Source organism: Eschrichtius robustus, chromosome 2, assembly GCF_028021215.1.
Source record: "Eschrichtius robustus isolate mEscRob2 chromosome 2, mEscRob2.pri, whole genome shotgun sequence".
Lineage (NCBI taxonomy): Eukaryota > Metazoa > Chordata > Mammalia > Artiodactyla > Eschrichtiidae > Eschrichtius > Eschrichtius robustus.
Window position 1 is genome coordinate 103,421,719 of NC_090825.1, and position 18,345 is coordinate 103,440,063.

At 41.8% G+C, this 18,345-nt stretch overlaps 1 protein-coding gene across 3 annotated transcripts in view; it reads right to left on the minus strand.

The window, feature by feature from the left end:
• ZNF608 (zinc finger protein 608) overlaps positions 1-12,825 on the minus strand; it is a 102,252-nt gene extending 89,427 nt beyond the window's left edge. For 2 of the 3 annotated variants that reach the window (XM_068535781.1, XM_068535783.1), the window contains exons 1-2: positions 12,297-12,825; positions 10,153-11,276 (exon numbers count right to left, since the gene is read on the minus strand). In XM_068535781.1, coding sequence (XP_068391882.1) covers positions 10,153-11,079 — 927 coding nt within the window. In that variant the 5' untranslated portion in view covers positions 11,080-11,276; positions 12,297-12,825. Of the gene's footprint in view, positions 1-10,152; positions 11,300-12,296 lie in introns of those variants that run through there. The other variant, XM_068535782.1, reaches the window with a different exon arrangement.
• Positions 12,826-18,345: the final 5,520 nt, after the last annotated feature.

Genomic DNA, 18,345 nt, shown 5'->3' on the forward strand with positions numbered 1-18,345 from the left:
TATTCTACATGTAATAAATAATTTAAAATAAGTTTTATTTTTAAACATAGTGAAATAAACGCTCCACCTCCTGGTTATAGAGATTGAAAACAGCACATTAAAAAAGGACATTATAAATCAATCAATATAGGGCTTTTATGATTATATGTGACAATGTCGTAGAAAAAAATTGATCTATTTACATTTGAAGGTGTTATTTAGAAACTAATACAGAGTAACATGATCAACATAACCACTTTACCATCAATAAAATTCTTCACACCTTTTTAGAGTCCATTATTACTGTTGATATCAATCTGCCAAGATGCTGAAAACTGAACACTACAATAAAATACACCAGTAAATGTGGCTGTTTACATTCTTTAAGGGCACCACCTTTCTGCAAATACTAAAGCCGAGACCCCGCTGCCTTGGTACTAAAATTCGCAGTACAGGAGAAAGTAGTCTTTTAGACAAGTAATAAAGCTAAATTTGACCTTCTCAGCAGCCAAGATGTAAACAACTCTAATATTTACATATAATCAGATGGATCAGTATCTTTGTTAAAAAAACAAACACTAAAAAGGAGGAAAGAGAGTTGGACTAGTTGACCTCCCTCAAAGTAGAACCACCCCAAAACCCAGAGTCCAAAACATTCTCGTAACACTGGATTATGTAGGATAAGGGGTACTAAAGTCACAGGAAGCCATCGACTATGCCTGCTGCAGCCCACAAGTTCCAACAGCTGCCAGGAGGCGTGCTCAGGATCTAGGCACACACTTGTAGGATAACATTAGTGCCCATAGTGACATCTTTAATGCTGCCCTTGTATCTGTTAAGCTAATTAATCGCTCGATTCCTTTAGTTTTTGAATATCAAATGAAAGAATTTAAAAGTGTGTAACAAGTCTTTTGTGCTTTGACCAAATGTACTTCAGCTATACTTAGAAGCAAATTTGTGTGTATTCGTGTTGTATTAAAACATGCACCAGGAGGACCCCTCCATTAAACTCGGGCAAACGTCCTTGTTTTATTTTAGAAATACTACAAAATTGATTTGTGTAACTTGAACAGACACATTTTGAGAAATCTTGAAAAAGCTGGAAAAGGCTTATTAAGAGATGGGGGGGACCCCACGGTGGTTATTATGCTCTCTTTTTAAAAACAATATACTGAGAAGGCTTCGAGAGAAGAAAATGCAAATCCTGGAAGTCATTCCCAACAGTTGGAAACTCTTCCTCTTCAAGGAAATCCAAGGGCTCAAAAACTAAATATTCAAGAGCATTAATTTGTTTCTAGATGTATGCGTGCAAGTAAAACAGCAGTCATAATGTGGAAATTTCAGTCACATTTTGCAACTAATTGGAAGCGGATTAGAATTCCGCCTCAGGGGAACGTTGTCAAACTAGAAGCCGGAGCAAATGAAGAAAGAGGTGAAGGCGTCGTGAAGAGCTGACAGATTTACTGCGCTCGGGGCTATAAACGGGTCCTGGGAGGGAAGGAGGGCGCGGCCCCGGCGGCGCGCCCCCGCCACGGCCCCCAGCATCGGGAGCGCGCGGCCCGGCCACGCTACCCGGAGCCCAGGGCCCCCCATCTGCTCCCCCGCGGAACAATAAACGGGGCCTTGCCGAGAAATCCGTGGTCCTGATAAGATAGAAAATCCGCAGGCTGATAAACCCGAGCGGGCAAACGTCAGAGGGAGAGAAGGTTTCTTTCTTTTTTTTTCCAGTGGGGGAGGGGAGCGAAACAGCAAGCAGATTGTGGAGGATAATACAGCCTTGGAGTAATGGAAACAGCTGCTCGCTTTCTACTTCAGTGTCTGGCATCTGCTGCGGCATCATGGGAAAGGCTGGTGAAGGATTTGGGCAAGGAATGTAAATGGAGACAATTGGCCAAATGGAGTTTGATGCGGAAAAGCTCAATTGCTCTGTCTTCAAATCATGTTGTTCCCTTCGGGGAGCAGAAGCCAACAATATTACTGAACTCACATTCCACCTTCAAAGCAGCTGAAAGGTTTGGGAATGGGAACCGCTCTTCAATCAGTTACCTCAGATGGGAAACAATATAAAGGGATAAAGCCTTTGCTGTTGGAACAGCCTCCATTTGTCAAAGTGTGCGGCTCCTCTTCCACCGATCTTCACGGAAAAGTTAAATCGGAGTCCTTTTTTTTCCTATGGATTTCACTTACTTTGAGAAAAATGTTTCTTAAATCACCACTGCTTACTTCTGAACTGGCTCAAGGGACAATTTCTACTTGTTGTGCCTATTTTCTCCTTGGCTGCAAAGATTCGGTTCTAATTTCATTTCCATCACAAAAGAATTGGCAAAGAAGGGAAACGCAGAAACACATAACTAAGTGCTGCTGTGCTAGTCATAAGCCTATAATAAAGCACAGATTTGATAGCATTATCCATGTACTGTGGTGAACCACACACAAATAAACAGTTCTCCATGAAGAATGAAAACCCGAGGCTTCAGCCCTTCCAATTCAAACATTATTGTTGCTTTTAACATGAGCCATCCATGAATCAGCCAAGGAGGTGACAGGAAATCCAAAAGTAATCTGGTCTGGCTACGCGCACTTTGTTAAAAAAAAAAAAAAAAAATTAAGAGATGCTTTCCAACTCATCCTGATGATGTTCTAAGTGAAGAATGGGTAAAACTGTAAAATCCAGTCATAGAAACAAATGGTATTTTTATGCCAAGTGAATTCAAACACGTGGTAGGCGTAGCAACCAAAAAAAGTACAGCCCTCCAGTATGGGGAAAGCGTGCTAACCTACCAAGAACAACTCAAAAAAGACCTTTGAACCTGCAGGAACTAATGCGAAAGACAAAAAAGGTGGATCTAAAGCAGCCAGAGGACCAGATGTGCTTTCCTAAGAAACCAAATCAGGAGTTTTCTTAAATCAAAAGGACGAACAGTGACTTCTAGGAGTTCCTGAAAGTGTGACCAATTGGAACTTCGTCGTCTGTTGCTAATTGAAGCATACAAAAGAGTCCATTTCTTAAAACATACTACAAACCCTTTTTTTTTTTTCTTAATTCACTGCCACATGACAAAAACCAGAATCAAGTTGACTGGTAGAAGATCAGTGCAACCAAAGACCAAGCTATTATTTCAAACTGTCAGGGGGAAGGCAGTAAAATTGCTACCAGGTCTCCTTAAGTTACCCTTCAATAAAAAGAAGCCATCAGGGAAATAAGAGGAAAAGAAAACACATCAAAACCTTAAAAGTCCCTTTAAGTAAAATTATACGTCTGTGGCACCATGCCATCTGCTCTCTGGTTAAGATAATAAGCCAATTCCACAACCTAAATATCTGCTTTCTAAAATCATTATGTACAACACAAAATACAATCAATATATTTTTAAACTGTAAAAGCCGCCTTCATATGGCATTATTGGAATGTGCCTAAATGTCCCCCATAGGCACGTTTTTCTTAAGGTGCTTAGCTGAGAAGGAGGATTACCAGGAGTTGCAAAAAGCTCAGTGGTTGAGCGAGAATAGTCACAGTGAATAATAATCAAACTGGGCTGGGAGGTGGGGATGAGAAAGAAGAAAGAGTAGCTTTGAAAAACCAGCAGCAGTATTTATTCATCACTTCCAACCCATTTGTTTGAACCGAAGCACCCTTCTCTTTGAGTTCTCTATTACAACCAAAATATATATTTCTAAATTTTCATTTAGCTTCATGGGGAAGGGGGGAAGCCTTCTGAGTACCAGATGAGATCCAGGTGGTTCAAGGGCCACTGACCTATCAAAATATAAGAAGTATTCGCTTTGTAATCTCTTCAGTTCTTCAGGCAAAACCTGTAATCTATTTTAATACTTTCTCAAAGGTATTGCTAACCAAAATTGAGCAGATATGCAGAACTCAGCTCTAGGAGCAAGGTGCCAATCTCCCCGTCTTGAATATCCTTTATGCACTCAAAATAACATTACAAACAGCCCAACTGATGGTCAATCTACTATGAATTATTTAACAACCTTTCATTCAGTTGCAAAGGCTTTGTTCGCACTGCCAAAACCTTTAGCTTAAATTAAAAAACTTGCTACGGAAAGCAAGAAGTCACTAAAGAAACTTCAGCTGGGAGAGAGAACTGGATGGATATGAAGGGGCCAATTACTTGGCAGCAGAGTGGAACAGAAAATCAACGGTGACTTTTTTTAAAAGAATAAAGCCCACACTAACTAAACACTCCCAATCCACTCCCAACCCAACAGCTATATATGCCATTATAACATTTCTACACACATACCTATGAAATAAATACCAGTCACAGGGTACCAGTCTGATCCCTGTATGAGCCTGTAATGATGACTGAAGTAATTCCTGGGTCAGAGATTTCACCTGTTCTCTTTCCCTATAACCTTAAATGTACAGATTAAAAGGGTATTATTATTTATCGACAACAGTCCTAGTAAAGAGGGGTTATTTCCACTCTGCTGTGCCCAGTATTTCCTTAGTTCTGGTTTCCATGTTCTACAAGAATGTGATACAAGTAACTTAGGAATAAACTGTTTAGTATTCAAGCAAAACCCTTGATGTTCAGATCACCGTCAAGTTCAGAGTGCTGGCAATCAAAACTATGTTGTGCTACAGTAATTACTATGAAAAACTTCCAGTGCTTAATATTAAAGAATAGAATAACATGATCCTTCCACCTCTTCTACACCTCTAGAGTGTGTTCAACATGGCAATTATCTCTGTTCAAGAAGCAGAGAGTTTAAACTGCATTGAAACTCAATTATACCCATGACTTTTTAAACATACACTTCAAAAGGCAGGTTTCATTACATTCAAATCACTGAGCAAAATCTTTTGCCCAACTTAGAAAAAACAGATTTTATCCCTCTCCATGAGACATCTTCAAGTATAAAAATGATTTCTTTTTACTTTTTGGACCCACTTGTTCGTTTACTAAAGTAGAGGGATGACTGAGCCCTGGTGGGAGACAAAGAGAGATCCCATCTGATAAAAGCAGTGGGATGTGCAGCCCTCGCAAACGTCATTACCACACCTCCTAGAACTGCCACCATTTTTAAAAACCAGATCACACACTTGTTAACAAAAAACACATTACTTTGCTACTTTTAAGAATGCAAAGGAACTAGGAGTGGTAGATTTATGATTTAAGTGCTTGTGGCTAAAATAGCTTTCCAATTATCAAGGGCCTCTTAGGAAGAGCAAGAATGCATTATGTGTTAATGACCACAACCAGGGGTCCCTTCTCCACTCTTCTGTCAGAACCCGGGCAGATCCTCCCCGCAGCTTCACCATTAACATGTCTGTTTCCTGTCAGCCCACTCAGAGATAATGTCATTTATCTGAGGGAGGCACAAGCCCAGTCATTAGCTTCTAGAAAAGACCTCAAACAAAGGCCGGATAATGTTTTACCCAGGGCTCTTACTAAAACCAGAAGCCAGAAGCTTAGCATCTAAAAGTCAAGGACTCCAAAGTTATCAGTGTTAAAAGAATATTTCCCTCATGATCAACAATCCTAGACTAACAGCTCTGAACCAGAGCAAGGTCTACGTAGAACAAACATCGGTCCAGGTGTTGCTACCACGTACAATTAGATTAACCGATAAACGCTGACCAGAGTTAGCCTGGGAGAGCCTTTGCCCCCCTCCCCTTGCCTCCAGGGGGAAAATTGACAGAATAATTCAGATACTGACTAAATAGTTAGATCTTTGAAGAACTGACCCCTCATTGTGATTGCCTGCAGGAACTGAATAACCATTATAAAGTGTTCAATGACTGGGCTTCTGGAAATCTTTTAAATAAAAGTGGAACTGGTTAAAATAAATGTAGGAACACGTGTTTTCACAGTGTTGCTCATATTACTGCAATTTCGAGTTTCTATGAAGTACCAGGTGAACTTTTTTAAATTAAAAAAAACTCACACACAGACAGTCAAAATTGGAGCAAATCTCAGCCGTTCAATCCTTGTTTTTCATGCTGAAAACGAAGAACAGATGGTTCTTTCCATGTTGTTTGAATCTGGTTATTGAACACCTCTGTGGTTAGGGAGATTTCTGCTTAGCACTTTCGGCATAGATTTCATTTACTAACTATAAAATGCTGCTTAGGAAAAATACGTCTTTATAACACCCTAATTAAAACCATCTTGCAGCCAAGCAATTTCACTTGAAGAGCATTCTTAACCTCATGACATTTGGACAATCAATCCCTCCCCGCCTCTTTTTTTTTTTTTTTTACAGACTATTTGCAAAGTTATTAAAAGTTGCTAAACATTATTTATCTCTTTTAGCACAATCTTGATCAGTTGCTGAGTAATTTTTTAAATTTCTCCAGCAAGCCCAGCAGATTACAAATACTGTGCTCAGAACCCAGTGATGTGCCTGGTTATGCAAATATTCCAAGCTTCCATGGGGTCTCACAGAAACCTTCCTTGGGGAAAGGGCAGCCCCTCTGCACCCACCGCAAAAGTCCTGTCATCCTCCGAGGAAGCCTACAGAAAAGAAAGGAGCTGAATCAATGCTGATTGGGAACCACCCTTAGTTACCAACGTTTTTAACAGCTAAATCCCTCATGTAGCTTTCAAAACAGTTTGCTGTCCAACAACAATGGACTTTGTTCTTTAATTATAGCAAGTGACCTTTCTGCCCTTTTATTTCACAGTAGATAAACTGCACTCTCTAAGCAGAATTTGTAGGGGGCACTACATTTGGGGGGAAGCATATCATCCACAAAACTTATTAATCAAAACATGTTCTTCAGCTACTCACACTCACTTAGAAAATGTGCCAGAATTCCCTAGTGAAGTGTAAAAAGGCTTCTACAAGAGAATAAAATAAAATGAATGATATCCTTTATAGACAGGTCCATTTGTAGAGCCCACACTTAGGCTGTTAAGGACCAGCTTAATGAAAGCAGCCTGATATTACTCAAATCATTCTCTTTTCTAAATGCATACTGAATAGTCAGAACCCTAAGACCCAACCATAAGATCTCCTATGCTCTTCACGTGTTATCTGAAGTCTCAGCTGTTTTTAAGAATTCTTGTATGTATTTTGGAATATCCCAGCGATCAAATAAACCCATGTACTGTATTGAACTATTAGCCCAGCCGAATGCCTGCGTCTGATAGGTCAAAACTGTAAGACGGTTAAGGAGGATACATGCAGAAGAGCCTCAATACAGGCTATTATGCTTCAAAAGAAAAGGAGGGGGCAGGTGGGGAAGCAGGTTTTAACAACCAAAAGCCAACCTGTCAAATCTACTTATTCAGACACGTCACTGGTGGCTTAACCACAAAATGGGCTATAGAAATACAGCTCAAGTATCTTAGAATTATGGCATGTTTTGATTTTGTTCACATATTAAAAGAGTGGTGACTTTTACAACATACTTGTGGTTTCCACATAAAGGACTAGAACGCTCATTGATTTAATTTCATAATTGGACCTTTCATAAGGTCCAATTTATCATGTTTTACATGACTTAGTGTAGTGAAGAAACAGAATAAACAGACCAAAAATAGACATAGAAGCATGCTGTGAAAATTCACCGGTGACAGCAAGTCTTATGAATCTTCTGGAAGCATCCAACCAGGAAAAAGAAAGAAAAAAGCACACACACCACATTACACCCCCCTTCGGTTTTCGCATTTGACCCCTTGACGAGCCACATCCTATTGCTGAAAATTAACCACCTTCACTCTTAAGACACTTACTCTTCACAAACCCAGATAATCAAACAAGGCTGAAATTAAAACATTGTACAAAAACATCAAAAAACCTTTCTCAAAGGATGCCTCGGTGTCGAATTATTTTGCCAGGTAAAGCTTGTCCTACTAAATCTTTCCCGCCTCAAGAGGTCTCCTCCTGTCATTAGGAAATATTTTCTAAATTGAAGTCGAATTTTACACAACCAAGAGTTAGTGGAATTAGAGTGACTTCCCTGGGTGGCATTTGTACAAGGGAGTGCCATTTCTGTGTGCCAAGGAGGAAAGCGTTCTTAAGAGAAGTCCTTCTGGGGTGCAGCGGGCATGGGGAGGAAAGCTGAAGGAACAGGCTTCCAGATCCTCAGCCAGCACCATAGCTTGACAGAGAATGGCCCACGCTGCAGTATTCAAGCCCCTCAGAGCCATCCCTGAAGGGGCCCTGTGCCCCTACCAGCAGCTACGGTTGGCAGTGGTATGAATCTAAATGCACTGCGCTGGCCTCCCCTCCTCCACCCCAGACCCATCATGACTTGTTTGCTCTTTATTTAGGTAATTCATATTATCACACTTATACTCCTCTGACTGAAGATGAGTTGCATGTATATGAATAACTTAATTCTTCCATTTTTCATCCAGTTTCCTGTGTGACTGGAAAGTGAAAAGAACACAAAAACTGGAGAACCGACACCACGCTCTCATCTCAGTTGCCATGACAGCAGCCTTTGAGATACTGAAATGTTCTGATTGCCAGCTAAACAAAATTGTTGACTGTGAACATTTGGCTGGGAGATTAAAAGGCTAAGGGCAGTACCTCCCACATTCCAGGCAGCAGTGAATCCAATCAAATGGCTCTGACTCCTTAACCACAGCCATTGTGAGCACTGGATTAGGGCAATTCATCTAGATAGTTAGGGCAGATTAGAACTGCAATTTGAAGACTACTGGCAAGAAAAGTAAATGCTCTACTGTACTAATAAGAAGACTTCAGAACGCCTTTTAGCAGAAATTATGTGAAACTCCACATTTCAGCATCAGAATCGAAACCTGGATTTTTTTTAATGCATTTAAATTCATCAGTGTAAAATGCTGTCTGACCAAGGGGATATGGATAGAAGAAGCAGGCGTTCAGAGGCTTTTTGCGATTTTGGCATCATCTACACCTTAATGTACCTTCATCGACTTCTAAAATCATAAAACCGAAACTTTATTCCTGCAAAAAGAAAAAGGTTTAAATAGACAGCAGTGAGAAATTGTACACGGAAATAATCACCCAAAGACATTTCACAATTCTGATCAAGTGAGAAATAGCAAAAATCAAATTATTTAATAAGCATATATCCAAACAACCATGCCACGAACCACATGATACGCATTTGCTTCTGCAAGGCACAATCTGTAGAATTAAAGGTTAATTTTATAGAGACAGCACTCACTCCTCCAGTTCACTCCCAACCTGCTCTGTGGACAGAGCGCCTTCACCTCTGGGACATCACTTAATGCACAGTAATTGCCAGACCAGTAAGTCCTAGGCCTCCAGCACAAAGCAGCACAACACGAGGGGCAATTTTTCGAAGGCAGTGTCTCACTAGACTTTCCGACAATGACAAAGATGGGAAAAAGGGTCGTAATTACCTAAATCAACGCTCCCCACCATTCAAATGCAACACGTATTTCGGGTATCTTTTGGCTCCGTTTTCACCTTTCAGCACACCAATCCACCTAGTCCATTTCACTTTTCTTACCAACCTTTCAGCTCCCTGGTCAAGCAAGAAATCCAAGTGATAACACTCTTAAATCTCCAGCTAAGAACTGGGCAAGGGAACAAGGAAAGAGTCCTGGCGGCCACCAAAACCATTCCATTCTTGCTACACGGTTATGAAACCGCTGACCCTAGGAGACCAAGGTTTCATTCGGGACCAATAACAGTACAATCTCCTTTGACAAGACTATTTTGGAGAATATCATGAAAAAATAAATGGGTGGAGCGTGGAGTGTAAATTCGAATCCTCGACATACCTCTCCGGGGAGGCAACGTGAACCCTGCACCTAAGGACACATTACCAGAAATACTAGGACGTGTAAATTAAAACAGAAGACAGTTCTCCTTAGGGGAGCAATCAGGACAAGAGGTAAGTGGGTACAGAAGCAGGTTTTCTGTTAAAAGCACACCGCAACGGGCTGACTGGCCAAGAGCCCTCCTGCAGGGCAAAAGGTACTTGGAACCCCGAGACCCTCCCACCTGGGGACCCAAACAGTAGCACCACAAGCAGCCGCAGCAGAAGCAAGAGCTAAACACTGCACCCAAGTAAGCTGCCCCATACCAAAAGTTCACAGAAAGGATGCACAGAAGAGAAATCTCACAAAGAACCAGAAAGCACGAAGTGTAAGGCACATAGAGGCACGTCCCCACCCACCACGCACCCACACAAATGCACACAAAGAGGAAAGTAGGAGATCTAGGAAGGCGTCTTTATCCTACCTTCTCAGTTTTCAGTTTCTTGATTCGCCTGTGGCTCTCCTCCTCCTCCTCTTCCTTCTTTACCAACATAGAGTTTCCCATGAGCCCTGAATCCGGGGCACTTTTGCTAACTTCCCCAGCAGCCGCGACGCTGCCACTCCCAGTGCCCCCGCAGTGGAAGGGGCTCGCGCCACCTCCATTGCTCTTGGCCCCAAAGCCATAGAGGCCCCCGGAAGGGGCCTGGCTGCCACTGCCATTCTGGTGGCCCTGAAGCAGGTCGTGCTTGTCCTTCCTGGATTTCCCCGCATCCTTATCCCGCTTGGCGCCTCGGCTGCTCTGGCTTTTACCTGGCTTCTCCTCTTTGCTTTTCCCGCAGGAGGCCGTCCCCGCGGTGGCAGCGGAGATGCCGGCGCTGGTACTATTGCTGTTCGGGTTGTTGTTGCCGCCGCCGCCGCCGCCGCCGCCGCCGCCGCCGCTCACACTTTGACCCAGCGCTGAATTCATGCCAGTTGCCTCTCCAGGGCGCCCTTGGACTTCCTGCCTCTTGCCAGTGCCGCTGATCTCGGGAATCCCATACAAGGCAGCAGAAGGCAGAGATTTATTAGCATCCTTAGAAGTTTTACTCCTTTTCACTTTTGATTTGCTGGTCTCTTTGTGTGAATTCCCCTGGGGAGCAGAGGTCTGAACAGAAGCAAATTTTAGGCCATCCGCTAAGGCTGCGGTAGCACCGGCCCCACTGGAGGCCAGACCTCCACAATCCTTAGAGTTGCTGCTGCTAGTGGTGGTGGTGGAATTATTCATTTCAAATTTCTGTCTGTCCTTCTCCAAATCAGCGTCCAAATCAATTATTAAATTTCCAACCCCGATTTCCCAATCATCGCCACTGTCATAAGTATCAACCGTATTTGGATCCACACCCTTTCCTGCCGTAGAAATGTTCACTGACATCCTGAAGATGAGCTCTCTAGAATAAAAATCCGATGAACTTTCCTTTGGAGATGAGGGGACATTCGTTTAGCTCCGCTGGGCTTTCTCTTAAAAAAAAAAAAAAAAAAAAAAAAAAATCTTCTAATCTTCCTCTTCTTTTTCCTGCCCCAGGAATGGGTCCAGGGGTTTTACACCCTTCAGTTCAGGTCCACCTTTTCCTGTGAAGGGGGGAAAAGTCGAATATTTCTTGTCTGGGTGTTACCAGAATAAAAAACCATTAATACTGGGGAGTCAGTGAGGGGTACAGGGAAGGATGGTGAGGAAGGTGGCTCATGTATTGTCTCCACAGTCCAATATCAGGTTTAAAGAAAAATAACCAAACCCGAAAAACGTACCCATGACAGTAAGCATCTTACAGTAGCTAAAAAAGAAAAGCCCTTTATCAACAACACAAGGATAATCACTTTTTAAAAAGCATTAAAATATCTTAAGGATCTGAGTCAAGTCCAGAAAGGTTTAAGGGAAAAAAAAAAAAAAAAAGAGTTTAGGATTTTTTTTTCTAGCACATACACATGGTAACAACCCCAGAAACACAGCCTGAACACTCGGACAAGAGGAAGGAACACGCTTTAAACATCCTTAAACATGTCCTAGATCTTGCAATTTTTAAAAGACCAGACCCTGGAAGTTCTCTAAGGCTAGTTTCAGAATGATGTTGCTAAATTTTCCTCATTTCTAATTTTATTACTTCTTTTTACAAATTGTCTGGGCAATCTGGTTTTTGTTCCCAGTAAGGAACAGAAAAAAACAACCAATAACGCCCCCATACACATACCCCCCCATCCTCTCTTCCCCAACAGTTTATACAATTTTATTTTTGAAATATACACACACGTCTTTAAGAGCATTTCTCTATTTTAGAGAAGACTGCGTCAAATAAAAGGCTAAATATATGCCTTTTGAGAAAAAGAAATTACATCTAAACAATTCTACCGTATTCCTAGGTCACAGACTGGCTCAATCTGTTAAATATGGTGCTACTGACAGTACGGGAAACTGATTAAGACATACACTTTAAGTGATCTGCACCAAGGTGGCCTCAATGACCGCAAATGAGTGTGTGTTTGACAAAGATCAGTTAAAACGGTTTTTAAAGGGATCAGCCCCTTTTTAACAGTTGATTGTCAAGGAAAAAAAAAATAAATATACATACACACACACACACAGACATTGCTTACCTTTACTCCTTTATCATTTTTTAATTAGGCCAGCAAATCAAAATGCCTTTCCCACTCCACTCGGCAAACAAGCCTGTGCCTCATTTTACTTAAACACCAAATGATCAAGAAGGAAGGAACCAAATAACACATCTCAGCCAGAATAATCACTCGATAACATTATTCCACTTCCCCACCCCCCTTTTGGCAAACGGATCAGTCCTTTTCTCCTTAAAAAAATGTGTCACTGTACAGCTGGAAGATAATGTTTCACATTCACAACAGAAGCACCAAAGGGTTTTTTTCCTCTTAACAAGCATCGAGAATAATAGTTTTTAAAAAAGAGAGAGCTTAGAGAAAAAAGTTTTCCCAACTTCTCATTCCGCCTTCAGTTCCAGACTTCAGAGTCACCGTGATCAGTAAGTAATGATCCCATGTAGCAAACCTACAGGCGTCCGCTAGTAACAAGACAGAATGTGCTAACATCGGGATAAATTAGTGAAAGGGAAGAAAGAATAAGAAGAAAGGACTGAAAATCTGGGCTGGATTCCGCCTGTTAGTCGGGAAGTGGCATTTTTCCGCCCGTCCTGACAGATTTGATTTCTTGAACTAACTTAAGAGGAAAGGAGGGGGAAGGGGATGGGGGAGGGAGAGGGAGGGAGGGAGGAGGAGGAGGAGAGGGAGGAGGAGGTGGAGGAAAGGGTGGGATGAGAAGTCGAGCAAGAGGAGAAAAAGAAAGGTGTGGAGGGGGAGGGGAGCAGATGATTCAGTGAGCTGATAAACCAGTTATACCAGCATTCACTCAGGGTGGGGGTCGGGAGGCGGCGGGGTGGGGAAAATAACGGCGTTTAAAATTGTTTCAGTCTTCGAAACCTAAAGGATGTGATGTTTTCCTGTTTTATGTTGTTTTAAGAAAAAGGAACCGAGTTCCTAGTATAGTCCCCGAGGGGGGAAAAAATCCGCTGTCGTTCAAGCCGATCAGTCATGTGGTAATTCGATAATTAGAGTCAAAAAAAGATTTTTTTTTAAGGCGACCTTTTTCAGGACAGTTTTTCCCGTTTATAGTCGCAGCAAACGGTGCGTCTCCTTTTTATTTATTTTCCTCTCCTCCTTCTCCTCCCTCACCCACCCCCCTCCTGTGTTTAGTCAGATGGCCCCGGAGCTTGGCTTAGTATTTTTAATTAGCTGGCGTTTGGAAGCTAAAAGCAGTAATGAATTGTTGATGGATTGGAAGTGGAGAGTCGCTTTGCTGGAAATGTCGGGGCTGGGGGAGGGGGATGGGCGAGTTAGCAACAACCAACCATCTAAAAGGAGCGATTTTGTTACAGTGCAAGCCTTTCACATCACGTGAGGATCAAGGGCTCAATTGGTTGTCGTGAGAACAAAAATGGTGACAAGCGTATCAAGAAAATACTGATCTGGTCTTTAAAAAAAAGCTGAAGGTCTCTCCCCTCCCCCTGCACACACTCTCCCCCCCCCCCGCCGCCTCCCCCCACCCCCGCCCTTGCAGTGGGAGCAGCTACAAGTTATGAATGTGAAACATTTCTCGCAGATCTAGGCTCTCGGAAGTTCGGAAGGAGTGAAATGTAATGAGTACAAGAGCAAAGCAGATGTTTTAAAGAAACACCTTATAAACCTTTCCTCAGCTGATCTCCAATTTGTCGTCTTTGCCAAGGGGCCAGGGATAGGGACGACTAGGCGAGGGGGGGAGGGCACCTCCACGCTACTTGGATTTTAGGGACCCCCCCCCCATGTCTTAAACAAAGAAAAACATTTTGCTAGCTCCCAATCCAGGTCCTGTAATAAACACACCATTGTTACTATTTGCGGGTTTGTTTGGGTTGGGTGGGGCATTTTTTTCCCTTAATGGTGTTTTTGCTGCTTGCTTTTTTAAGGAGGTGGAAAATGGTAATTATAACCATTACAGGTAATGGGTGACTATTCCCTTGTTTAATATTAAATTATTGGGCACTAGATGTGACAAGAGACAGAAATCGGCTTGTTCTGCCCTTGCCCCCATTTTCCTGGTTCAGTTTGGAAGAGGGTCCTGCCCAGCTAGGATAGGAGAGGGAGGGGTGAGGTGCGCTAGAGAATGGACACTGCAGATCAAGATTTGTAACTGTGTCACTTTTTTTCTCCTTGGGTTAGAGCCCCAAAGGTAGTTTACTCTAAGTTACCCCGAGTGCCCAGTCAAGCTTAATTTATGTGAAGAAGTTACAAATGCTTCACCCTCCGCTGAATAAAAATTCACCCTTCTTGGATTGTTGTTCTCAATGCAAAAGCCAAACCCTGTAACTAGTTCCTCATTTCAATGCATAAAACTCGCACATTCCCCTGCATGAAGTCCCCGCTAAGTGCTATATAGAGACACACCACGCAACCGTACTTACGGTCTGTATTGGATCGAGTTGACCTTTTCCTTCTAACTGCATTGAATGTGTTTGGTTGCAGCCGCTTTATTTTGGAAATTATAATCTCTTCAACAAATTTATTATTAAAGAAGATGGACCATCAAATGTCACAGACCGGCCTGTGTATTTTTTATAAAAACAAAAATTCAAATTAAAAAAAAAAGAAAAGAAAAATTCCCCTGGTGCACACACACAACACGCTTGTTCTGCAACACTGAAATCAGGACTGAAACACAACACACACACAGGGGGAGTGGAGCAAAAGGAGCTCTCAGCCTCTATACCTGAAAGGGACTTTTCTTTGTTCCCATTGCCCTTTCTCATCGGGCCAATCAGAGAGCAGCTTTTATGAAACTGGGCTCTCTCATTGGCTAGCTGCTTTCTCTTGGCTACTGCAGGGGGTTGAGATATACACACGTATAAAACACACACTGAGAGCGGGTGGGGGTCCGGTGGGGGGCGGTTGTGGAGACAAAGCGTTTTATTTTCCAACCAGATTGGGGTTGCGGAACCTCCTGCAGTAAGATGAAAAAAAAAAAAAAAATGGTGCGCCCGTTTCAATTACTACATCATTCACATAAAACACTTACTTATTAAAACAAATCTCAAACAGGCTGCGAGGAGAGGATGTCGGTAAATATAAGTTTGATTGTGTTATCTTGGGGGAAATAATGTATGTGATCGCTCGGTGGTAGAGGGAAGCCAAATGAGCCACTAGCGGGTAGCGAGGAGAAAAGGGAGGCTGGCTGTGTGGAAATGACTGCGAGCGTTTTGCCGGCTTCCCTTCCGTGTTGCAAGGACTCGGCAGCGCGAACTCCCGGGACTGATTTTCTGTATTGCACCTTCTGGCTTTCAACCCTCCTCCCGCCACTTTGCCCTTCTTTCAATGTCTTTTTTTTTTTTTTCCTTGTGTCTCTCATTTTACTCGCTGATTAAATAAGAAAAATCGATCTGGGGGTGAAAGCGGTGGTGGGGAAACAAGTAACCCTTTTGTTCCCAGGCTTCTGGTCCACAAGCAATGAAGTGTGAAAGCTGGCAACCATTTAACCACCACTACGTGAAAGGTTCTTCCCTGGAATTAGTAACAACGCTTTTCCACCTGGTCCTAGGCAGCTCCAAAAAAATTTAAAAAAAATTTTTTAATGAGGTCCCGGCCAACCATGTTAACACTTCGGGCCAGTCTCATTTTTTAAAAAATCGATTTGTGGGAGATAAATATACTAGGAAGATTAACCCGTTAAACAGTCCCAGTACCATTTTTAAGCCGAGGGATTGTCAGAGTTCCCCTTCCCCAAATATTTAACCCTCTCTTGGGGAGAGCCGGTGTCAAAGTCCTCTGAACGCAACACCGTGCAATCCACCAAGAACACAAAAATATTTTAGAATGTATTGTAGGACAAATGCCAGCAACCAAGTTAATGGGACTCTGAGGTCACAGGACGAGAGGTTAATATGAAATAACAAGTTTAACAATAACAAGTATTGTACTGTAACCGCTAATATACTTAAGCTAATGTATTTATATATATTAAGACTTTAAAGCACTTTTAGTTTTAATTTTTCATTGTTATTTTCCATCACTTTTAGGAGCTGTAATATGGAAATTTTAAAGTCAAAGGGTGCACTGAATTTAATTGAAAGCGTCATGATCCAAAGTGTTAAAGATGCAGCACTACCGGGTTTGTAATTTCCACATGACAATCGCAATTTAAGAATGTGTCTTAACTGAGTCAAATGGACATATAAAGTGAATTAGAGCTAGCAGAAGATTGCTTATGATGTAAATATTCAGTGATGACTTTGTGGATCAATAAAAATATTTATGTCACATGTTTTAAGTAATGTCTATTGACTCGTGTTTGAGCTTTCGATGTATTTAGTTCATTTTTTTTAAAATGCCAATTAGTTGTTTCACTACCCAAGATGAACTCGATTTGATGCTAAAATAGTAATAAACAGCAGTTTCCATCCTTTGCTGGGGTACATAAACTCGAGGAATGCAATCTATAATAGTCCTTAGATCTGCCTAAATAGATTTATTTTCAAAGCAAAGCTGTACATTAACAAATAGGGCGGAGAAGATAATCTGATACCCACTTATCGTCTATTTTAACTTTCATATTTGTTTTATACTTTTGAACGTACAGATTTTACAATCTGTGTGTGTGTCCCACTGCTAACAGAACATGCACGTTGATTTTTAACTTTTCTTCTTTTAGAAGAGTGGTTCCTCAAAGGACCAGATCACTCAGACACTTCCTATGTCCCTGGAGTATTTCCATCTTTGGAAGCCCATGGCTAACCCTGTATAGTCAGCTTGGAAAAATCAATAATTAGCTTTTAAAACAACTGGACTTGAAAAAGCATAGAAAATAAGACCTGCTGAAGTTCATAAAGGGTAGAAGCAACTCCTCCAACACACTCCCTTGGTAAAAGCAAATCACAGGCTCTGCAGCATAGATTTAGTGTAACTAAAACCAAAGTTTAGGCTTCCTAATACTCAAATAATCTGATCTAACCCTAACTTCAATACCTAACCCTAATTCTTCAACCTTTTTAATAAACCCCACCTGGTTAAAGATAAAGGCTTATGCCAAATTCAATCACATATTTAACCCAAACCATTTTTGATAAATTCAAGCATTTTCCTTCCATTCCAACATCTCCACACTCCCTTCGCACCCCGCCCCCACCTCCTGCCCTCCAAGTTCTGCCTAGAGACTTGAATCAACCAGAGTTGTTCTGCTGGCTTTGTGTGTGTTTGTTTTGTTTTGTTTGACAAAGGGGCCAATCAAGAGACATCAGAGGGCTATCAGCTAATTGATGAATGAAACTAAGATAATTAACTACAGGCTTAGAAAATCAGAGCTACTCCCCTCACAAAATTGGGAAGTTCTACCATATTTTAGAGAAGAAAATTTTATCTGCTTCTCTTATCAAGATGATAGGGAACATACTAGTCTGCGTACTGATATCCACACGCATATAGCTGATAATACCAGTACACTATTGTATAACATGTATACTTTGTAATTTTACATCTTAGTGCCTGTCTACTCAGAGATGATGCAGAGGGGAGGAGCTGTCTGGAAAGGAGTCTAGGAGGAAAGAAGAGGTGGGAGGAGCAGAAAGATAGTGTAAAAGGAGCAGTTAAAGAGTGCTATCCCATCTCCAATAACCACCACCACCAGCTGTGCTGCTCCTACTGCTTCCATTACTAGGTGATCAGAAGATCCTGGCACAAGACTTCTCCTCCTTTTTAAGGGCAAAGAGCTCAATGCTGAGGCCAGGGGCTTCAGGCAGTAACACAGGAAAACACAGTGGTCTTTCTTGGGTGCCTATTTCCTCTGATTTGTGCTATATCATAAAAGGATCAGAAATAATTTCTTGGATTTTTGTTTATTTGGAAGGCAGTCTATACGTGGGTCTAACTTTTCTAAATCTATGCCAACTTTGACACTAGAGAGTTACTCAAGACCAAGGGGGGAAAGTGGAAAGCAAAGTTATTAAAAAAAAAAAAAAAACCTACCTGGGAATGGACTTATGAGAAAATAAACTTAATTTAGACATAATGAGAAACTTTCTGGCTGCCCAGGAAGATTGTGGAGAAAGGGTCTTATCTGTCTGGGCTTGGTTATGAACAGACCTGCCTCAAGGCT